The following is a 20,558-nucleotide window of genomic DNA, read 5'->3' as shown; positions in this document are numbered from 1 at the left end:
ACTACAGACTTCCAGCAAGTCACTGAACCTCTCTCACTACCTGCACATACAGATGGAGAATGACTCTGCTCTGCCTCATGGGCTGCTGAAGATCAGACTGTGAATGGGTGTGAGGTCCTCACGTTGTACATCACAGAGCACAACTGAAAAAGTTTTTTTTAAAGTGGATTTGTTTGGGGATATTAGGGAGCCTTGGTATGTGTCCACTAATGACTCTTCTTTTTTGGCTTTTGGAAACACTGCAGTGCCAATACGGTCAGCTCCTAAGAGGGAGGAAGCACCTCCTGCTAACTGACCCTTCTCACCAAATACAGAGAAACAGTGAGGGGCTTCCAAGTCTTTGGGTAGGAGATGAGTGGCTACAATGTGGGGGCCATGAGGTGGGCTAGAGAAATGAGGGAGGGATTTTCAGAGCTCCATAGGGCAGGTGGAATTTCCATGCTGAAAATAAAGGAAAGCTGCTGTTCAGGCAGATTTGGAACAGGAAGAGATCTGCATTTACACACTGCTCAGTGGCTGAGTTGTCTTTTGCAGATTGAAAAATCTAAGGCCCATAGACAGTGGATGCCTTGGAGCTCATTCCACTAGCCCCTGAAATAATGAAAAAAGTCTCCTACTGACTCATCTGACTGGGCTGGATACAGTTCCTGGTGCCAAGACAGGTGCATTATAAATATCATAATGACCTCCCTCAAAAAGACAAAAGCTAAATTGGTAGCAGAGATGGAACTGAATACAGGTCATCTGATGCCTAGTTCCAGTCACAGTACAATGTTTTAGAATGGAATTTATTCCCTCCTGTGACTTATTTCCTAACAAGTCCTAAAACAGCAAAGTCAGCCTTCCACAAAAGGATTTCACTGAAAGCAGAATCCAAGGCCTGTGTTTTGAACAAAGCAGGAGAATAGACTCAGACTCAAGGACTGGAAGGGACCTCAAGAGGTCATCGAGTCCAGGCCCCTGACCTCATGGCAGGACCATGGTGCATTCCTAGGGCTCTCTCTCTAGGGAAGATACAATTATTGGCAAAACAAGCCTTTGCTTGAACAGGCTTGAAAAGTAAGGTTGCATAGCCTATTAATGTTAAACTTTTTTTTCACTTTTTTTAGCTTAGTCATTTCATCCACAATAAAATAATGTGACAGCAGGGTTCTGTGTTCCCCAACCTCCGTGTAGGACAAAAGGCTTTGCAGTTAGGTAGAATTCATCTTAAAACGAGAGATGCCGAGACACATATGAATAATTAAACTTTTTTAAAATGTCTCTTTTCCTTCTCCGGCAATGCTGACATACTTCCAAAAATTAAACAAAATGAGGTTTTCCAAGAGCCACATACTAGAAATAGTATTTTTCTGTAAACAGTTCAGGAGACCAGCTAACTGCCTCATCCAGTCCACCCACTAAGTAAGTTGCACATGAACGGCTCTTCTGGGTTTCTGAGCAGGCACAAGTTCCAGAGACCGCATCTTTTAGAAGCAAGGCCTTAGCAGCATTTGTAGGTATAGGAGTTGTTGGAATTCCAGCTCTATTCATAGGATTTAATTTTCTGCTTCTTAAACATGTATCAGTTCTTGACTTTCCACTGCTGACTTTGTTTTCAGAAATAGTCTTTTTGTCAATGGGTTTGCAGATAGCTTGGCTCCTGGCTTGCAATCCAACTGTTTTAAAATTAGAAAATGCAACTGGCTGTAACAATTTTGTTGCTGATGGAGGGATCCATTCTTTAGAATCATTCTCTGGCACCTCGCTGTTGATAAATGACTGCTGTGAAACAGATTTACTAAGGGCTGTGTTACTTGATCTTTTGTGTTTCAGGAACTTGCTGGTAAGTTGTCTTACTAAAGTATTTTTAGTAGACGGCCTAGACTGTTTAGATTTGCAGCAGATTTTAGTAGGACTTTTAGATGTCAGTTTAGGGAGAACTGATTCTCTCCCCCTCTGGGATCTAAATTTTTGAAGAGGTCTTGCAACAGGAGTTGACTGTGAGTAAGGAACAAAGTTCTGGGTATCTACCAGATCAAGTTCTGAATCATAAAGTGAATAACTTATGGGTGTACTGTGTTTACCAAAAGGAGGTGGTAAACTAAGTGAGGATCTGCTCTCTGAATAGGTGCAGCCAACATCTAAAGGACTACACACTAATTCAGATGCTGTGTACTTTTCAGTCGAAACATTTTCCTGTGCTGAAGAGTTGTGAGACTTATTTGAAAATTCTACCATAGTTTCCATCTCTCTGGCACTAGCCTCAAAGAGGTCAGCAGAAGCATTATAGCTGCTTTTGGAGTGATTGGAGTTGTTTTGTAGCATGTCATTCTGGTTTATAGCTCTAACAGTATTTTCTTGCAATTCAGTTAATAGTTCTAATTCTCTCTTACACGTATTTTTAGCTTTGTAGGGAGCTGCTAAATCACAGCCCAGTTCCTGAGAGCTTGTAAGATCTGTTCTTAGGTTTGGTGGATAACTACAATTTTCTTTATTTTCCCAATCAGCTATGCAGCCATCATACAGAGAGTGTAAATGGGCGGGGTGTTCTCTCCTTTGTAAATATGAGATTTCTGCATCTTTCATAGTACACTGAAGGTTGGTGAAAGAATGGGCATTGTTTGAAATATTAACATTTGCTTTCTCAGATTGTAGAAAACTGCCCGCTGAAAGAACACAAGTTGCTCTAACTGCTGAGGACTGCGACAGCACTAGCAGAGGTGGGTCAGGTATAAAGTCAGACTCTCTGCCTCCCTTAGTACTTGTAGATAAAATGCTGTACAAAGGTTCACACTGTGATGCTTGGCCATTTACAGGAGTGAGGTGTGATTGATGGCAGGAGAGAATATGCTCTTTGCAAGTATTCACATTCTCTGCTAGTGGTGGGAACCTCCCTGTTGTGGTGGTTGATTTGCAGGCAACATGTACAATGCCTTGCCTACAAGATGTTTTGCTATGATTCTCATCCAACTCGTTTCTTTCACGAAGGGAACATTTATGAGCATTGAGGCCTACTGCGGATATGGTGCTCTGGTTTTCAATTTTGACTATGAAATCATTTAGACTTTCAGAGAACGGCAGCTCGTCCCAAATCATAGGGTCATCCTGAGAAGTTCCAGCTATACTTCCATGATTAAGAGACACTGCTGAGGAGCAAAAGGAATCATCTTTTATCTGACAAGGCAAGGAGTTCCAAGATTTTTCTTGACAGTAATCATGTCTGCTGATAATCTCTAGGCAAGAGTATTTTACCCCCAAATCCAATGGACTTTGTAACAACCTAGAGCTGTTCCTGGCAGGTGACCACTCTCTCTTTAAATGAGAGCAGCTCTCTAGTTTTTCAGTCGCAGTGATTGTGTCTGACCTACTGGATAGTGAACTAAATTCACTATCTTGCTGTTCATTTCTCTCATTCATAGAGTTACAGAGCTGCAAATCTTGAATGGTTTGGTCTCTCTCATGTAGTTTACACTGTTCACCAGCAGCCTTGCTCAGTTCTAAAGATGAAAAATCTTCTGTTGTTACCCACTCAACAGATGAAGAAGTCAGGCCAAAGGACTGCTGCCAGGGTACTGAAAAACTCTCTCGGCCCCTTGACTGAACAAAACATGAGTTGCTGCCAGAGCTACACAAGCTGCTGAGCTCACTGCTAGGCTCATCTATTGCAATGAAAGGACAATCGGGTTGCTGTGAGCTGCTGTGACTGCTCCGGAAATTAGCAGATTGCAGGAGCTGATGAAAGTAGCTGATAACAGTAAAGCCGGCAACAGCAGCGTTTGGCAGGAAGATCTGGCAGGCTGTAAGATCTCTTGTAAGTCTATTAATTCTGGAGCAGTTTGGCAAAATGCTGTCAGAAACAGAGTGCCCTCCATCATGGTTTTCAGAACTCTGCAAAAGAATTCATTACGTTTATTAGTGTAATGATTTGTCTGGATACAGAGGAAAATTTTATGGGGTTTGAAAGCAAGAAAGATCCAAACAAGTCCAGTCCACAGTTCATTTTAAAGAACTTCTCTTTTCATCAGGGTCTTTGGGAAAGAGAAAAACCTGCTGTCTCACAGCAGCACACCCTAGCAAATGAGCGCTACTGAAGCCTATAAAGGACATCCCACCCAGAAGGCCTTAGTTGCAATGATAGAAGGAATTTTCAGAGTGCTTGGTGAAAACTCAGTAGGAATTCGGGCAGAAGAAAAACTACTTCACTAGAGAAGGCCATCTTGTGAGGAGGGATGTACTGCATAACTGACTAGATGGCCACTAGACAGCAGCTCCCTTCCTTTGAACTATGACATACTGAGCAATGTTCAAAGCTGGGCACCCGTATACCCAGGGGCATGGAGGGGAGAGGAATATTACCTTGACCCCTTCAGTTAGGTCTAAACAGTGCTGGAGTTTAATAGTAAGATTATCAGAGGCGCCTCACCTGGAACTCTATTTGCACCCTCGTTTATCATACACTGGATGTAAACTGCAGGTTCAAATTTAGAGGCATTCTTGGAAAAAGAAAGGCATAAGGCATGTAGCGATTAAAACACCTTTAGTGTCTAGAGGAAATGCAATGCCACAGCTGAGCAACTGCCCAAATTATAGCTACCTGCAAGTACTTTGTGTCAGAAAACCCCCAGACTCTGCAGTTCTGCTTGTGGTGTTTAATACCACACTTAGAGGGAGGAGATATGGTTCAGAAGAGAGAAGTATGTGTATGTATGTATTGGTGGAAAGCACAGACTGCAGAATGATTCACAGATTCCAAGGCCAGAAGGGACCATTATGATCATTTAGTCTGACTGCCTCAATAGCACGGGCCTGAGAACTTCCGCAAAATAATTCCGAGAGCAGGTATTTTAGAAAAACATCTAATCTTGGATGGTCAGTGATGGAGAATCCACCATGACTCTTGGTAAGTTGTTCCAATGGTTAATTACTCTCACTGTTAAAAATACATGCCTACTTCCAGTCCGAATTTGTGCTGCTTAGTAGACTGAAGAGTCTATTATTAAATGTTTGTTCCTCATGTACATACTTATAGGCTAGGGTAATCCCTTTGTATTTGAGTCTTAGTTTTAACACTGCAGAGTTTAATACTGGTGTTTTGAGTTGGGAGCGGGCATAGTTGTGTACACAACTATACCCAGTCAGACACTCCTTAAACATCAGAGTGATTCTTATAATGTGAGCAGCCTCATTCCCATCAAAAGGACTGTTCAGGTGCATAAAGAGTACTCACATATATAAAGGGCTGGATAACTGGAACCTTAGTGAATAGCTACTCTCATAAAGCTGCTCTCCCAACTTCCACTATTCAGATACCAGGGAGATAGGTGCACTAGAAATACACAGGTCACACAGAATTCCCAGCACATCTGTGGGAGTGGGAGCTAACCAGTATCTCTCAGGACTTAATCTAGACTGAAATGTCTGGACTAACAAAACCTGAGATTACAAAAGATATAAAATGTTTAAAATAAAAATATAACCAACACCTCGGAGGTTTCTATTGAGCTATCAGTTTATAGTAGTGTCTTCGGATCTGTGGAGATCTCTAAACACTCAGATGCATAAAGGTCTGTGAGTGCAGGTGCTAAACTGTAGCAATTATAATATATTTACCACTTTTTATCTTGCAGTGTTCCAATGTTAAACAAAACAAAAAACCCCAAACAAACGAGACATTTGGGGAGAGAGAGAGATAAAGTTATACTATAGTCCAGGGGTTAGGGCACCCACTTGGGAGGTGGGAGACCTCAAGTCCAGTCTCCTGGCTCCAATGACTAAGATATTTATTCAAAGTGGACTAGCTTCATCAGGAGAGACAGACACACATCCCACGGCCAAGTGGTGAGCGCACTCTGCTGAGAGGCGTGGGAGACCTCTGTTCAAATCCTCTCCCCCCATTAGGCAGGAATTGAATTGAACTTGTGTCTCCTACATCCTGGGTGTTTGCTCTAGCCAAGAGACTAAGCATTACAATGGCGGGTACCTCCCGGCAAGTTTTGAACGAGGCCTGATTCGGTAGGCGTGCTCTGAGCAGGCCAATTGCATCAGACCCCAACAGGCGAGATTGTTCTCCCAGTTGGTGGACTGAAAATTTAGGTGCCAAGTGGCCTAAGGTTCTACAGACAGCAGCCGAGTGGGGTTTTGTGGATGGAAGTAGTGCCTAACATAGATGCCTAAATCTGGGGTTTAGGCTGCTAAGTATCTTTGTGAATCTGGGCCTTACTCAATTACATGGGAAGTTAGTAGCAGAACTGAGAGTGGCACACAGGTCTGATTCCTCATCTTGTGGCCTAGCCCCACTGCCTTCTTTGCTGGATATTTCAGTCCCCAGAAGACATCATACATGCTGCTCTGCTTCTATCAGTGAGAGCGCAAGATACATTAGACTCTCAAGACTGCTTCGTAAAATTTGCATGATTCAACTGGAAGCTAATGGATCAAATGTGGAAAGTTACCTTCACTCCAAATATAAATCTTCTCCCAATGAAACAAGTTTTGACTGCTTGAATTAACACATGTGGAGATGCATCTCTATCCAGCTCTCCTGATACTTGGTTAAAATCTTGAATATACCTTGAATGAAGAAAGCTAAATGTTAAGTACTGACATGGGACAGAGAAAGCTTTATGTAGTATTTAAATTGCAATGATTAGGGCACCCACACTAAAGATGGGGTATTGGGTTAGGTTTTTGAGCTACGCATAGAATGAAAAGATGAAATCTGAATAGGAAGTTAACAGTGACAAAGCAGTGATCTGCAGAGAATCAACTTAACTATCTGTCAATTCCAGATGATTCAGAAGAAAAGAAGTGACACACGCAACTGGAAAAAAAAAATCAGGTAGGGAAATAATGGAATAAGCAGAATCAGACAACTACATAAATTTGCTTTAGGACTGGCCTGTATGCAATTTTTATAGTAGTATAAGTATTTCTGTTAAGGGTGTGCTTTTACTGATAATTAGATTGGTACCACCCACAGTGTGGATGCAGTTATACTGGTATAAAGGTGACATACCAGAGTAACTTGTTGCCTTTCTGGTATAGGAATAGCTATACTGGTATTAAGCACACTTAGCGTATGTCTACACAATGGGATTATTCTGATTTTACATAAACCGGTTTTGTAAAACAGATTGTATAAAGTTGAGTGCACATGGCCACACTAAGCACATTAATTTGGCGGTGTGCGTCCATGTACCGAGGCTAGCGTCGATTTCTGGAGCATTGCACTGTGGATAGCTATCCTGTAGTTATCCCATAGTTCCCGCAGTCTCCCCTGCCCATTGGAATTCTGGGTTGAGATCCCCATGCAAAAACAGTGTCGCGGGTGATTCTGGGTAAATGTCGTCACTCAATCCTTCCTGCGTGAAAGCAATGGCAGACAATTATTTCGCGCCTTTTTCCCTGGATTGCCCTAGCAGATGCCATAGAATGGCAACCATGGAGCCAGTTTTGCTTTTTGTCACTGTCATCGTATGTGTACTGGATGCTGCTGACAGATGCGGCACTGCAGTGCTACACAGCAGCATTCATTTGCCTTTGCAAGGTAGCAGACAGTTACCATCCCTATTGCACCGTCTGCCATGCCATTGTAAATTGGCGATGAGATGATGGTTATCAGTCGTTCTGTATCATCTGCTGCTGTCATGGGTGCTCCTGGCTGGCCTTGCTGAGGTCAGCCGCAGGCGCATGGACAAAAATGGGAATGACTCCCCGGGTCATTCTCTTTATGTTTTGTCTAAAAATAGAGTCAGTCCTGCCTAGAATATGGGGCAAGTTTACTAGAGAACCAGAGAGCACAGCCGCTCCATGTCAGAGTCCCAGAGATCCCGCAGAAATGATGAGCTGCATGCCATTCTAGGAAGTACCCCTGCAACAACCCCACTTGTTGCTTCCCTCCTCCCCCAATCCTCCTGGGCTACCGTGGCAGTGTCCCCCCATTTGTGTGATGAAGTAATAAAGAATGCAGGAATAAGAAACACTGACTTTTTAGTGAGATAAAATGAGGGGGAGGCAGCCTCCAGCTGCTATGATAGTCCGGGCAGTACAGAAACTTTTCTTTAGACATGAAAGGGGGTGGGCTGATAGAGCTCAGCCTCCAGTTGCTATGATGAGGACGGTTACCAGCCGTTCTGTACCATCTGCCAGGAATGACCGGGAGTCATTCCCATTTTTACCCAGGCGCCCCCAGCCGACCTCACCGAGGCCAGCCAGGAGCACTCACAGGCTGATGATGATGATAGCAGACAGTACAATATGACTGCTATCCACCGGGAAGGGGATACTGGTGTTCAGCGCTGCAGCACCCTGTCTACCAGCAGTATGCAGTAGATATACGTTCACATTGAAAAAAGTTGAGAAATGTTTTTTTTTCCCCTTTTCTTTCTGGGGGGGGGGCGGAGGGGGGGGCGGGGAAGGGTGTAAATTGACAACATATACCCTTAAACACCCGGGAAAATGTTTTTGACCCTTCAGGCATTGGGAGCTCAGCCAAGAATGCAAATGCTTTTCGGAGACTGCGGGATAGCTGGATTGCTCAGTCCCCCCTCCCTCCCTGAGCATCCATTTGATTCTTTGGCTTTCCATTACGCTTGTCACACAGCACTGTGCTGTGGACTCTGTATCATAGCCTGGAGATTTTTTCAAATGCTTTGTCATTTCGTCTTCTGTAACGGAGCTCTGATAGAACAGATTTGTCTCCCCATACAGCGATCAGATCCAGTATCTCCCGTACGGTCCATGCTAGAGCTCTTTTTGGATTTGGGACTGCATCGCCACCCATGCTGATCAGCACACCATGCTGGGCAAACATGAAATGAAATGCAAAAGTTCGCAGGGCTTTTCCTGTCTACCTGGCCAGTGCATCCGAGTTCAGATTGGTTTCCAGACCAGTCACAATGGTGCACTGTGGGATAGCGCCTGGAGGTCACTACCGTCGATTTGCAGCCACACTAACCCTAATCCGACATGGTAATACCGATTTCAGCGCTACTCCTCTCGTCGGGGAGGAGTACAGAAACTGGTTTAAAGAGCCCTTTATATCGATATAATGGGCCTCATTGTGTGGACAGGTGCAGGGTGAAATCGGTTTAACACTGCTAAATTCAGTTTAAACGCGTAGTGTAGACCAGGCCTTATACTAATATAACTTTATCCGCACTAAGAGGGGGTGGGAGTTCTGCCATTTCAGGTAAAACAATATAGTAAAAGCAGTACAATGTTCTATTGTAGACAAGGCCAAAAATTAAAGCTAGCACCAAGCTTGAAATATAGCAATAAATTCACACCACACCGGGTGGATTTTTTAAAACAAAGTATTAAGGATACATTCTTCTGCTACAAAGTAATCAAAATGTACAGAAGCATGTGTGCACACAGACTGAGCCCTGGTCTACACTACAAACTTGTCAGTATAACTGTGTTGCTCAGGGTGTGGAAAATTCACACCCAAGTGATATAGTTATACCAACTTAACCCCTAGTATAGACAGTGCTATGTTGACGGGAGCGCTTTTCCTGTTAACATAATCATCGCCTCTCGGGGAGGTGGTGTACCTACGCCAGTAGTTCTCAAACTTTTGTACTGGTGACGCCTTTCACATAGCAAGCCTCTGAGAGCGACTCCCTTTACACATTAAAAACTTTTAAAATATATTTAACACCATTATAAATGCTGGCTGCAAAGTGGGGTTTGGGGTGGAGGCTGACGGCTCACGACCCCCCCATGTAATAACATTGCGACCCCCTGGAGGTCCCAACCCCCAGTTTGAGAACCGCTGACCTACGCCAATGGGAGAAGTTCTCCCATTGGAGTAATAAGTGCCATTGTGGCACTGTGAGTGCAGACAAGCCCTGAGACACTCTACACTCCCTATTCATATAAACTACTGCTGATAAAGGAACTAAAAAACATGGAATTGAAGCATGAGAATGTCAGTTGGTAAAAAGATGGTACCACATATTACTCTAATGATGATGTCTGCCTGACGGAAAGGTTATTTCTGGTGGAATTCTATGCCAAAAAATTAAAAATTCTGCGCACAATACTTTAAAATATGCAGAATTTTGCAGACTTTTATTTGTCAAAACACCACAATATCATCACACCAATTTCAATTATTTTTGGCCATTTATTTCAAAATACCTATCAGCAAGTATGTCTGTAACAACATAGACAACAAAAAAGATTCAGGAAATTGTTTTTGACAAATAGATTCCTTACTAGGCATATTAATACAGAACTCTGAGTAATTCATTTAAACTACAGTACAGAACCATTTTCCCCACACCCCTCAGAAGCAACGCAAAGGTTTGCGGGAGTCAGAGGTAACAGAGGAGCTGAGGAAGAGGGAAGTAAATTGCTGGGAAGGAACCTGGGTGTGAATCTGGAGGGTTGTTGGGTATGGGTGGGAAAAGTATGGAAGAGGTTTTTTGGGGGGGGTGGGAAGGGATTGTTAAGGAGTTTCTCCATACAAACCCTGGCTGACTCCTAGCCTCTCCCATTCAATCAGGCACATTTGCCTCTGCCCCAGGTGTCTCTCTGTCCCCATGTGTGTCTACACCTCCCTCCCCGCTATGGCCCTGTGCCTCCACTCCCATTCAGCCCCTGCCCCAGTCTGTACTCCCCCACTAACCCTTATGAGCCCCCTGTCTGACTCCCCACCTATACCCCATGCTGTCTGCCTTCCCACAGCCCCTGTCTCCTGACCTGGCCTGACAAGCTCTGCAAAGAAGGCAGCTCTCTTTCTTCCCTTGCTGGCCATGAGCTGTAGCTTTGTTCTATTGCCACAGCGCACTCAGGTGGGCAAAAGCTGGAATTGCAGAAGTTATTTTCTGCAGGGAGCTGGGGCTGTTCTTGCGCCATAGTGCCCTCTCATGGGCAAAAGGCAGAATGGCAGCAATGTTTCAGCAGAACCTTTTTTCTGCGCAAAAAATTAGAAATTTACAGGGCTTGTTAATTATGCACACACACAGTACTGCACAATTCCCCCAGGAGTAACAGGTGCCAGATTGGGATAAAAAGAAAGAATATTTTCCTAACCATTCAGAACATAAGACAAAGCGGGGTGCCACCACAACTTGTGTGTGAAATTTGAGAGAGGGAGAGCTCACATGATTGTTCATCAGCTTCAAGACTAACTGTAAGTACGTTATTAGAGAGTTAGCAAAAGATAATACAAATCAGATGGGTGGGAACGTATTCCCTACCTACGGGAGCTATTAAGGTGGTGGTTTCAGAAATGCTTGGCTTAGGTCCAACTCTGCTCCTATTGATCACATGCATAAAATTCTCATTCAAGTCAAATCCCATTATAAGATTTTTGTGGGCAGGATTTTTTATGCCCAAAGGGTGAAGCTTGTAGGGCTGGTGGTTCAGTTCTCAGTAGCAAGCCTGGGAATTCATTTCTTGCTAAATGCAAACCTGACCACTTCAGTGAAGAGCTACAAGACATTTTTTATCTCCATGTCCAAAACACAAGGTAGTGCAAGAGAGATATCCCCCAATGAGGCATCTAAATGATGCAGAAGTGTCTAAAAACCTGAAGAAAGCTATGTTAATTAGCAACTTGCCATCAGACCAGGAATGATCACTAATGATAAAGGGACATAAGGGACCAAAACTCTAAATGCAATGTGAGCCTCACAAAGGGCAGATAATACCTACCTTTGACAGAGATCCTTCAGGTCTCTCTCCTACACTTTGGCAACACTTGTACACCTGTCATACCAATAAATTTCATGAAATGAAATTGTGAGGTGCACCTCTTTGACAAGATCTTCTCAAATGTTAATGCCTAGTTTCCTAGTAGATGGATTAAGTTGCAGACAGTCAGATTCATGGGATTTGGTCTCTTAGGCCTGGTCTACACTATGCATTTGAACCGAATCTAGCAGCGTTAAACCGATTTAACCCTGCACCCGTCCACACAACGAGGCCCTTTATATCGATATAAAGGGCTCTTTAAACCGGTTTCTGTACTCCTCCCCGACGAGTGGTATCCCACAGTGCACCATTGTGACTGCTCTGGAAAGCAATCTGAACTCGGATGCACTGGCCAGGTAGACAGGAAAAGCCCTGCGGACAATTGAATTTCACTTCCTGTTTGCCCAGCGTGGAGCGCTGATCAGCACGGGTGGCACTGCAGTCCCAAATCCAAAAGAGCTCCAGCATGGACCGTACGGGAGATACTGGATCTGATCGCTGTATGGGGAGACAAATCTGTTCTATCAGAGCTCCGTTACAGAAGACGAAATGACAAAGCATTTGAAAAAATCTCCAGGCTATGATAGACACAGGCCACAGCAGGGACTCAGCACAGTGCTGCATGACAAGCGTAACGGAAAGCCAAAGAATCAAATGGACGCTCATGGAGGGAGGGAGGGGGACTGAGCACTCCAACTATCCCACAGTCCCTGCAGTTTCCAAAAAGCATTTGCATTCTTGGCTGAGCTCCCAATGTCTGAAGGGTCAAAAACATTGACTAGGGTGGTTCAGGGTATATCTCGTCAATTTACCCCCCTCCCCTCCCCGTGAAAGGAAAGGGAAAAAAATCGTTTCTTGCCATTTTTCAATGTCACCGTATGTCTACTGCATTCTGCTGGTAGACACGGTGCTGTGGCGCTGAACAGCAGCATCCCCTCCCCTTCCTTTCCCGATGGCAGACAGTACAAAATGGTGAAAAACCATCATCGGCCCGTGAGTGCTCCTGGCTGGCCTCGGTGAGGTCAGCCGGGGGTGCCTGGGTAAAAATAGGAATGACTCCCTGTCATTCCTGGCAGACGGTACAAAATGCTGGGTAACCGTCCTCATCATAGCAGCTGGAGCCTGAGCTCCATCAGCCCCGCCCCCACCCTTTCGTGTCTAAAGAAAAGATTCTGTACTGCCTGGACTATCATAGCAGCGGGAGGCTGCGCTCCTCTTCCCCCCACCCTTTAATGTCCTGCCTGGATTATCATAGCAGCTGGAGGCTGCCTTCCCCTCATTTTATCTCGCTAAAAAGTCAGTGTTTCTTATTCCTGCATTCTTTATTACTTCATCACACAAATGGGGGGACACTGCCACAGTAGCGCAGAGGGGTGTGGGAGGAGGGAAGCAACGGGTGGGGTTGTTGCAGGGGTACCCCCTAGAATGGCATGCAGCTCATCATTTCTGCGGGATCTCTGGGACTCTGACATGGAGTGGCTATGCTCTCTAGTAGACTTGTCCCATATTCTAGGCAGAACTATTTTTAGACAAAACAAAGAAGGGAATTACCCAGGGAGTCATTCCCATTTTTGTCCATGAGACCCCGGCCGACCTCAGCGAGGCCAGCCAGGAGCACCCATGACAGCAGCAGATGGCACAAAATGATTGATAACCGTCATCTCATCATCAATTTACAATGGCAGATGGTGCAATAGGGATGGTAACCATCTCTGCTACCTTGCAAAGGCAAATGAATGCTGCTGTGTAGCACTGCAGTGCCGCATCTGTCAGCGGCATCCAGTACACATACGGTGACAGTGACAAAAGGCAAAACAGGCTCCATGGTTGCCATGCTATGGCCTCTGCCAGGGCAATCCAGGGAAAAAGGGCGCAAAATGATTGTCTGCCATTGCTTTCACGGAGGATTGAGTGACGACATTTACCCAGAATCACTTGCGACACTGTTTTTGCACCATCATGCATTGGGATCTCAACCCAGAATTCCAATAGGCGGGGGAGACCGCGGGAACTATGGGATAGCTACAGGATAGCTACCCACAGTGCAATGCTCCAGAAATCGAAGCTAGCCTCAGTACATGGACGCACACCACCGAATTAATGTGCTTAGTGTGGCCGCGTGTACTCGACTTTATACAATCTGTTTTACAAAACCGGTTTATGTAAAATCGGAATAATCCTGTAGTGTAGACATACCCTTAGGAAGATCTTTAATGTCTCAACTGAAGTCTTTTAAAGTGTCCAGATAATATGGTGATAGGTGCCAAATAAATGCTTGTAACAAGTGGATATTTTCCCTGAGTTCTCCCTTACAAATAAATCACCATCTACCCAGATCTAATTTTTATCAGCTTACTGAGGAATACTGCTCAGATATCAAGTTGGCAAACAGGTCTAAGAAAATATTTTGAGCCACGAAACAGCCACACACACTGCAGAGCCACAAATATTAAAAGCCACAAATGTAGCCATACCCCGTCTATCCCCACGCACCCTTCTCCAGATTCTGCTAGGCTGAGGTTGGGGAAGCAGCTATATAATTAAAAAAAAAAAAAAAAAAAAAAAAAAAAAAAAAAAAAAAAGCATCCTTTACCTCTGCAGACATCCTGCCGTGACCCCAAAGAATGGCTCTAAAGAGCTTCCAAACACGGTAACGTCAAATAAATCACTAGTGCCAGCAACTTTTAGGGACAGCTTATACCTGTAGTTTGCATCCTTAGCTTTACCCGTGCAGCCACATTTTAGGCATTTAAACCTGGTAAGACAGTAGGAAAAATGAGCACACATTGTTAATTGATGGTATAGTAAGAAAGAATTTCTATCCATCAATAAATACTACCAGCATCATACACCTTGTACCAAATCAGAAATTTGGAGTTTTTTTCCCTTATTCTTTGCTCTTTATGGCCCCAATCCTGCAATAAGCTTAACAAAGGCAGATCCCTGTGATCATGCAAAGCCCCATGAACTTCAGTGAAGCTCCTTTAAACATTTAGTAAACATAAGCTTAATATACACTACCGGGGGGGTGGGGTGTTGGGGTTACTTTAATGGTTTTGGGGGGGGGGAAGGTTGCGGGATGACTGATTTCACTTTGAAATTCCTAGCACAGCAGTTTTTGTATTTTGAAATTTTTTTTTAATTTACTCTAGTATCTAGAGCTTTGGATAAATCAAAAAGATAACAAAACCCCTCAGATTTTAGAAACCTCCAATATCTGTCTTCAATATCTGACACTATGGAGATATTGAGCTTCCTAAAACTGGATGTGTCAATTTAGTATTTCCGGAATTCATTGTTTTCATGTGTTTCAGAGTCTCAGTGCCCAGGGTTTGCAGCACAGGAATCTGGATGTTCCACACATTTGTGGGAGTTTCTTGATTTTACAGAAATGGTACTGTGATTGCCAAATGCTGTGGAATAGGAAAGGGCAAAATTTGGGCACTGTCTGGATATATGGTGAGGAGGAGAAATCACACAGGAGGACCCCATGTTATGAGAGGAAGGATGGGGTTGTCTACAGTCACAGAATGAGGAAAGTCGAAAGGGTTCATGAAGTTCAAGAAACCAGCTCAGTTTTAGTCATCTTAAACTGAAGTTAAGACATCCAGGAGAAAGTGTCTATAGATGCATGATTGAACCCATAGTTCCTACTGGCATAAGAAAGCAGGAACTAGTGAATCTAGACTCCAAGAAACCTATGGAAAAGTAAACGTATTATGTGCTCAGTGCCCCATATTCTGCCTCTTTCAAATCCCGCCCCCCCAAAACTCTCCATTGCCATAATGCATACAAAAAACTTGACAACAGTTAAGCTACTAGTGTGCGCAGACCACTGTCATTGATGATCATGAGAATTTTCTCATTGTGCTCCCCTTCTATATTTTGTCTCCCCTGCTGTGTCATCTTATAATTACATTTGTAAACTCTTTGGGGCAAGGCCTGTTTTTGTATGGGGCTAAGAACAATCAGATCCTGGTCCATGACTAGGTTCCCAGGCACTAACATAATAGTTTTAAAGCAACTTTTTACAGACCACTTATGTATATAGCACCTGAAGTGTGCCAAGTGCTTTCCAATTTAACAATTAGCAATGCCTCAACCTGGACCTACCTATTAGAATCTAGTATCAGCTTAGAAAAGCAGTTTTGACAAGAAGGATACACAAAGCTGGAGTTTTGGACAGAAATTACAGAGGCAGCTAACAGTCTTCTCCTGCCATTCATGTGTTCACAGTGTCACCTGAAAAGAGAAACACAGAATGATCTGATGAGATTCTCATTTATGAAATTTTAACACAAACTTCTTTTTCTTAAAAATAAAGAACGATCAGGGGACAGGTGGACACTGGGCATTCAAGAGGCACTCGGAATATCACTAGGTTGTCCTTTCAATTGAGAATGAAGACCATAATTGTGCATTTTGATCTAACTGCAGACCAGCAAAGTGCACCACTAACTTCAATGAGGCACAGGTCTGTCCATGTGGATCTGATAGTAGTATGAGAAGCTAAATAGTTTCCTAACTAGTCTTAATTTTCTCTGCAGAATTACCAGTGTACTCTATAGTTCAGGAGTGGGCAAACTTTTTGGCCCGAGGGCCAAATCGGGGAATAGAAATTGTATGGCGGGACATGATTGTGCACAAAATTGGGGTTGGGGTGCAGAAAGGGGTGCAGGCTCTGGGAGGGGCTGGGGTTGAGGAGTTTGGGGTGTAATAGGGTGCTCTGGGCTAGGACTGAGGGGTTTGGAGACCAGGAGTGGGATCAGGGCTGGGGTAGGGGTGTAAGGAGAGACTCGGGGGGTGCAGCTTCCAAGCAGCACTTACCTCAAGCGGCTCCCGGACGCAGTGTATGTCCCTTCTCTGGCACTTATGCGGAGGCACAGCCAGGCAGTTCTGCACACTGCCCCATCCGCAGGCAGCGCCCCTGCAGCTCTCACTGGAGCGCGTAAGAACCAGAGCAGGGCCATGCCGCGGCTTACGGGAGCCGGGGGGTCCAGCAGCCAACCTAGCGCCCTGGCCAGAGCGGGACAGAGCCGCGTGGCATGGCTCATGGGCCGTAGTTTGCCCACCCCTGCTATAGTTAAATTACAGAAGGCACCTCTGTGATAAATCTATTTTTTAGGGGACTAACTCAAATATCCTTCTTTTGAGCAGACATTTGGCCCATGCAGTTTCAGTCTTGTGTTTCACCAAATTTAAACAATGCAGGTAAACTGGTTTGAATATACACATTTTTGCTCAGGTGCACTTTACTCTCAAAGCTGCTGTTTTCTCAAAGGGTCATTTAGCCATTCATATATGCTTCTTGTTATGCGGGTTTTTTAAAAATATAGGAATCTGTACCACAAGACTTCAATTCTGAAACTGCAGAGCACTCAAATCATTTCAGTGAGAGAGTCTATTTACAGAAATATTTCTTATGTATTTGACAGCAACAGCTCGTTTAAGAATAGGAAAACGTGATTGTAAAACTAAAGAGTTATCAGAAGGACTTATATAGATGAAGTCCTGCAAACTATTTTTAACATGAAATCAAATCAAGTTCAAAAAACAAGTTGAAGCATCTCTTTAAAATGTTTCATCATGATAAACATTTTTAATCCAACAGGGCAACACTTGGAATTTTAATGCTGCTTTTGTAAAGCAACCTCCTCAGTATACTGGCATAGAGAAAAAAAGAGCCTTTTAATCATATGGCACCATGAACACCTGCTTTTGACCCAGACAACAGTAAAATTCCAAATTAACATTTCAATATAGTTGGGGGCAAAGTTTTATCTACCCTAAAATATATTTGAGGATTTTTTTTTTAAGAAGAGTTAGCACCTTATACTGTGTACAGTTTTAATTAAAAACCCCAGTTCTTCTAGTTTTCTTCACTGAATTATCAATTTGTGGGTTACTACAGAGTAGAAATATCTTCTACTAATCAATATGAAAGACGTTGTTCCAAAGTTGTCAAATAGAAGTGGAAGACTTTGTTTAAGGGCCTTATTTAAGATGATGTATAGTTCTTCAGATTGTTAAAGTTCGTAGAATGGAGAATAGAGTGTGAATTTCTGAAACTGACAAACTGAAGTGTTCATATAACTGACATAAGCATTTGTACATTCAACCATTTAGGTATCCCCAGTGAGCTCCAAAGGTGCCATTTTTAAGCAAACAATTGATAATGGCAATGTTTAGGCATGATTGCTCACAATGAACAATACCCTTCACACCTTAAATAGTCTAATTAAAATCAAAAGGAATATCCAAGGGTATTCTGCTCCACAGAAGGGTAGAAACCATCTCATCTTATGCCTTCAAATAAAGGCACAGCCAAGCTACTTTTGAGCAGTGCGAGATGTAGAAATCAAGCTTCTTTAAAGGACTACACAGAGCTTTACAACTGCATCAGGAGAGGCCATAAAACTTCTCTATGCAAGATTCACTGTCATTGTACTATCCAAACCAATATAACCCTTTTGAAGATACACTAGCCACACCCCTCCCCCCAAAAACTTACAACTCTGAGAAAATGTTTTTAATAAATTCCCAGGTCCTACATTATCCACAGCATCAGCCTATAGCTCCTTCTGGTATGCATGTGTGTATGACTTCAAGGGCAGCGTTTGTAGATATAGCTATATTAAAATATTTCAAAAGAATATCTATTTTGTAAATATTTAAGGCCAAGTATCTAAATAATTGATGACACCTCCTCTGACCTTGGCCAGATCAGGCAGAGTGTATCTACCATTTTGGAAAAGTAAATCAAGATTTGGAACAAGCACCAGTTGTCATATTCAGGTTACAAGACTTGTTAACTTTGTTTTTGTATGCACAGACAACATGTCCAGTGCTGTGCAGATATCAAAGTGGTCCCAGCCCCAGAGAGTTTAAAGTTTAGAAAACAGACACAGAAAGACAAAATACATTGGGATATCAAATGACAGGACTGATATTATCCCTAGCATTAATGCACCAGAGAAAGATTTGACTGTATAAACATTATGTTCCATAAATGCTACCAAAACCACATAATAGTCTTGATTTCAAGAACAAATACACAAGAGAGCTACAGAACCACATAAAAGTCCAAACTTATTTTCTTGGTACATGGAATAAATTCGAGAGTTGACAAAAGAATGAGTCTGATCTTGTAACTACTTCAAATATGAAATTCAGATAGAAATCAATAGGAGTTTCATGCAGAGAAGTTGGCAGTATTGGCACCATGCAGTCAAAACACCGTTATCATCTATGCATTTTCAGTCTGCTAGGAAATAAACACAAATGCACACTCTGCACGGGAGACAGGGTGAGAGGTGGGGTGTAACATTTGCATTTTACAGGTTTGTTGTTAACCCCTCAGGTGCAGTTTATATAGAAAAACGTACAATCAGTATCAGAGGGGTAGCCATGTTAGTCGGGATCTGTAAAAAGCGACAGAGCCCTGTGGCACCTTATAGACTAACAGACGTATTGGAGCATAAGCTTTTGTGGGTGAATACCAACTTCGTCAGACACATGAGAGACTGAGTCAGCTTTAGTTGCTATTACCTGAATATCATTTTTGTCTCAGAGTGCTGTGCATCGAAAGGAACAGCCCTGGAGACGGCTGTATCACACAACTCTTTGACAGGCTTCAATAAGCATCCCCCTTCTCCAGGTATGTTATCCCCCCTTATAAATCAGTGTTTGGTGCCCTCTAGTGGATCAGTTCATTCCCCCCACCTTTCAGCCACGAGTTTATGGTGCTCATGAAGAAAGCAATACAGCTGAATCGGAACCTGCAGTACTCCTGCCATTCTAATCCTGAGACTCCTAAATGGGGCTCACTAGCTGCGCAGTTACCGTTTCTGGCATTTTAGACCAATCTGTTCCCCTGTTGTTAAAGTGAATGCTGATTAGGTCATGCAATGCTGCAATGCACGTCCTTCTCGATGCTGGTCATCCCAATTAACACACAGGTGAGCAAGCCACACAGCTAGGATCTGGCACCCCTGTAGCAACGGGCAGTGCGTCATTCTGACGCCCCATCTTCCTTACTGCCCAATGCTGCGGCTATACTGACAGTCGCTTTCTCTGCCGGAGATCCGGGCCGCGGGAGCGGTGGGGGGCACTTAACCCATGTCTGAGGGGACCGTGAGTGAACTGATGGGGGGGGGGGGTTAGGGAATTTGGACCCAACATCATCGGCTCCTGCCCGCGTTGGGCGCCCGCTCCCGCGCTGCCGGGGGAGGGACGGAGCCGTGGGGGTATGGCCGGGAGCCCCAGGCTGGAGCTAGCCACAGGCAAAGCCCGCGTATCCCGAAGGCGGGGGCGGCAAAGCCATTGCTGAGGCCAGGCTGGGCACAGCCCAGCTGAGGGAGCGGGGGCTCGGAGGGCGGGCGGAGAAGTTGGGGCGCTCCCGGGGTGGTAACGGCGGGCAGGAGGCGGGGTGCCAGGGACAGGCGCTGAGGGGGGCGCGGCGGGGCCGCTCCTAGGAGCGGGCAGACGGTTGGGGGTTGCTGGACTCACCCACTCGCGGCCCGGCTCAGGGTAAAGCCCCCCGCTCCTAACGCCCTCCATCCCCGCTGGCTCATTTAGCCTGAAGGGAAAGTGACGTAACACGCACACGCTCCTTCTCACACACCTATTATCGTGCAGGCCCTCGGCCTCCTGGGATAACACCACAGAAACTGATCACGTGAGTGAACGATCCACAAGGAGCCAATCGCTGCCTCCCAATGATCAGACCAGGTAGCCAATTGCTGCTCTTCACAGAGAACAGTCAAAGAATCAGCTGAGCCAAACACCACTTCCAAACGCAGCAGCCAATCAGAAGTAGCCATTCTCAGTTTTGCAGCCAATCACTGCAGTCAAGACAGAGAGACGCTCATTGC

General features: G+C 44.3%; 1 protein-coding gene across 6 annotated transcripts; it reads right to left on the bottom strand.

Annotated features, from left to right (window-relative positions):
• Positions 1-1,077: 1,077 nt before the first annotated feature.
• DDIAS (DNA damage induced apoptosis suppressor) lies at positions 1,078-20,392 on the bottom strand. 6 transcript variants are annotated; one of them, XM_030558409.1, is made up of 6 exons: positions 20,309-20,392; positions 15,799-15,927; positions 14,279-14,440; positions 6,435-6,552; positions 6,211-6,336; positions 1,078-3,870 (listed from the first exon to the last, which is right to left on the bottom strand). In XM_030558409.1, the coding sequence occupies exons 2-6, from the start codon at positions 15,909-15,911 to the stop codon at positions 1,336-1,338; spliced, it is 3,054 nt and encodes a 1,017-aa protein (XP_030414269.1). In that variant the 5' UTR covers positions 15,912-15,927; positions 20,309-20,392; the 3' UTR covers positions 1,078-1,335. The 6 variants fall into 6 exon arrangements, with proteins under 6 accessions (XP_030414269.1, XP_030414262.1, XP_030414279.1 ...); XM_030558402.1 differs by lacking the exon at positions 20,309-20,392 and adding an exon at positions 20,194-20,277; XM_030558419.1 differs by lacking the exon at positions 20,309-20,392 and adding an exon at positions 19,408-19,521.
• Between the last annotated feature and the right edge of the window lie 166 nt (positions 20,393-20,558).

This window comes from Gopherus evgoodei, chromosome 1 (genome assembly GCF_007399415.2).
Source record: "Gopherus evgoodei ecotype Sinaloan lineage chromosome 1, rGopEvg1_v1.p, whole genome shotgun sequence".
Classification (NCBI taxonomy): Eukaryota; Metazoa; Chordata; order Testudines; family Testudinidae; genus Gopherus; species Gopherus evgoodei.
This window is presented reverse-complemented; position numbering and strand designations above follow the sequence as displayed.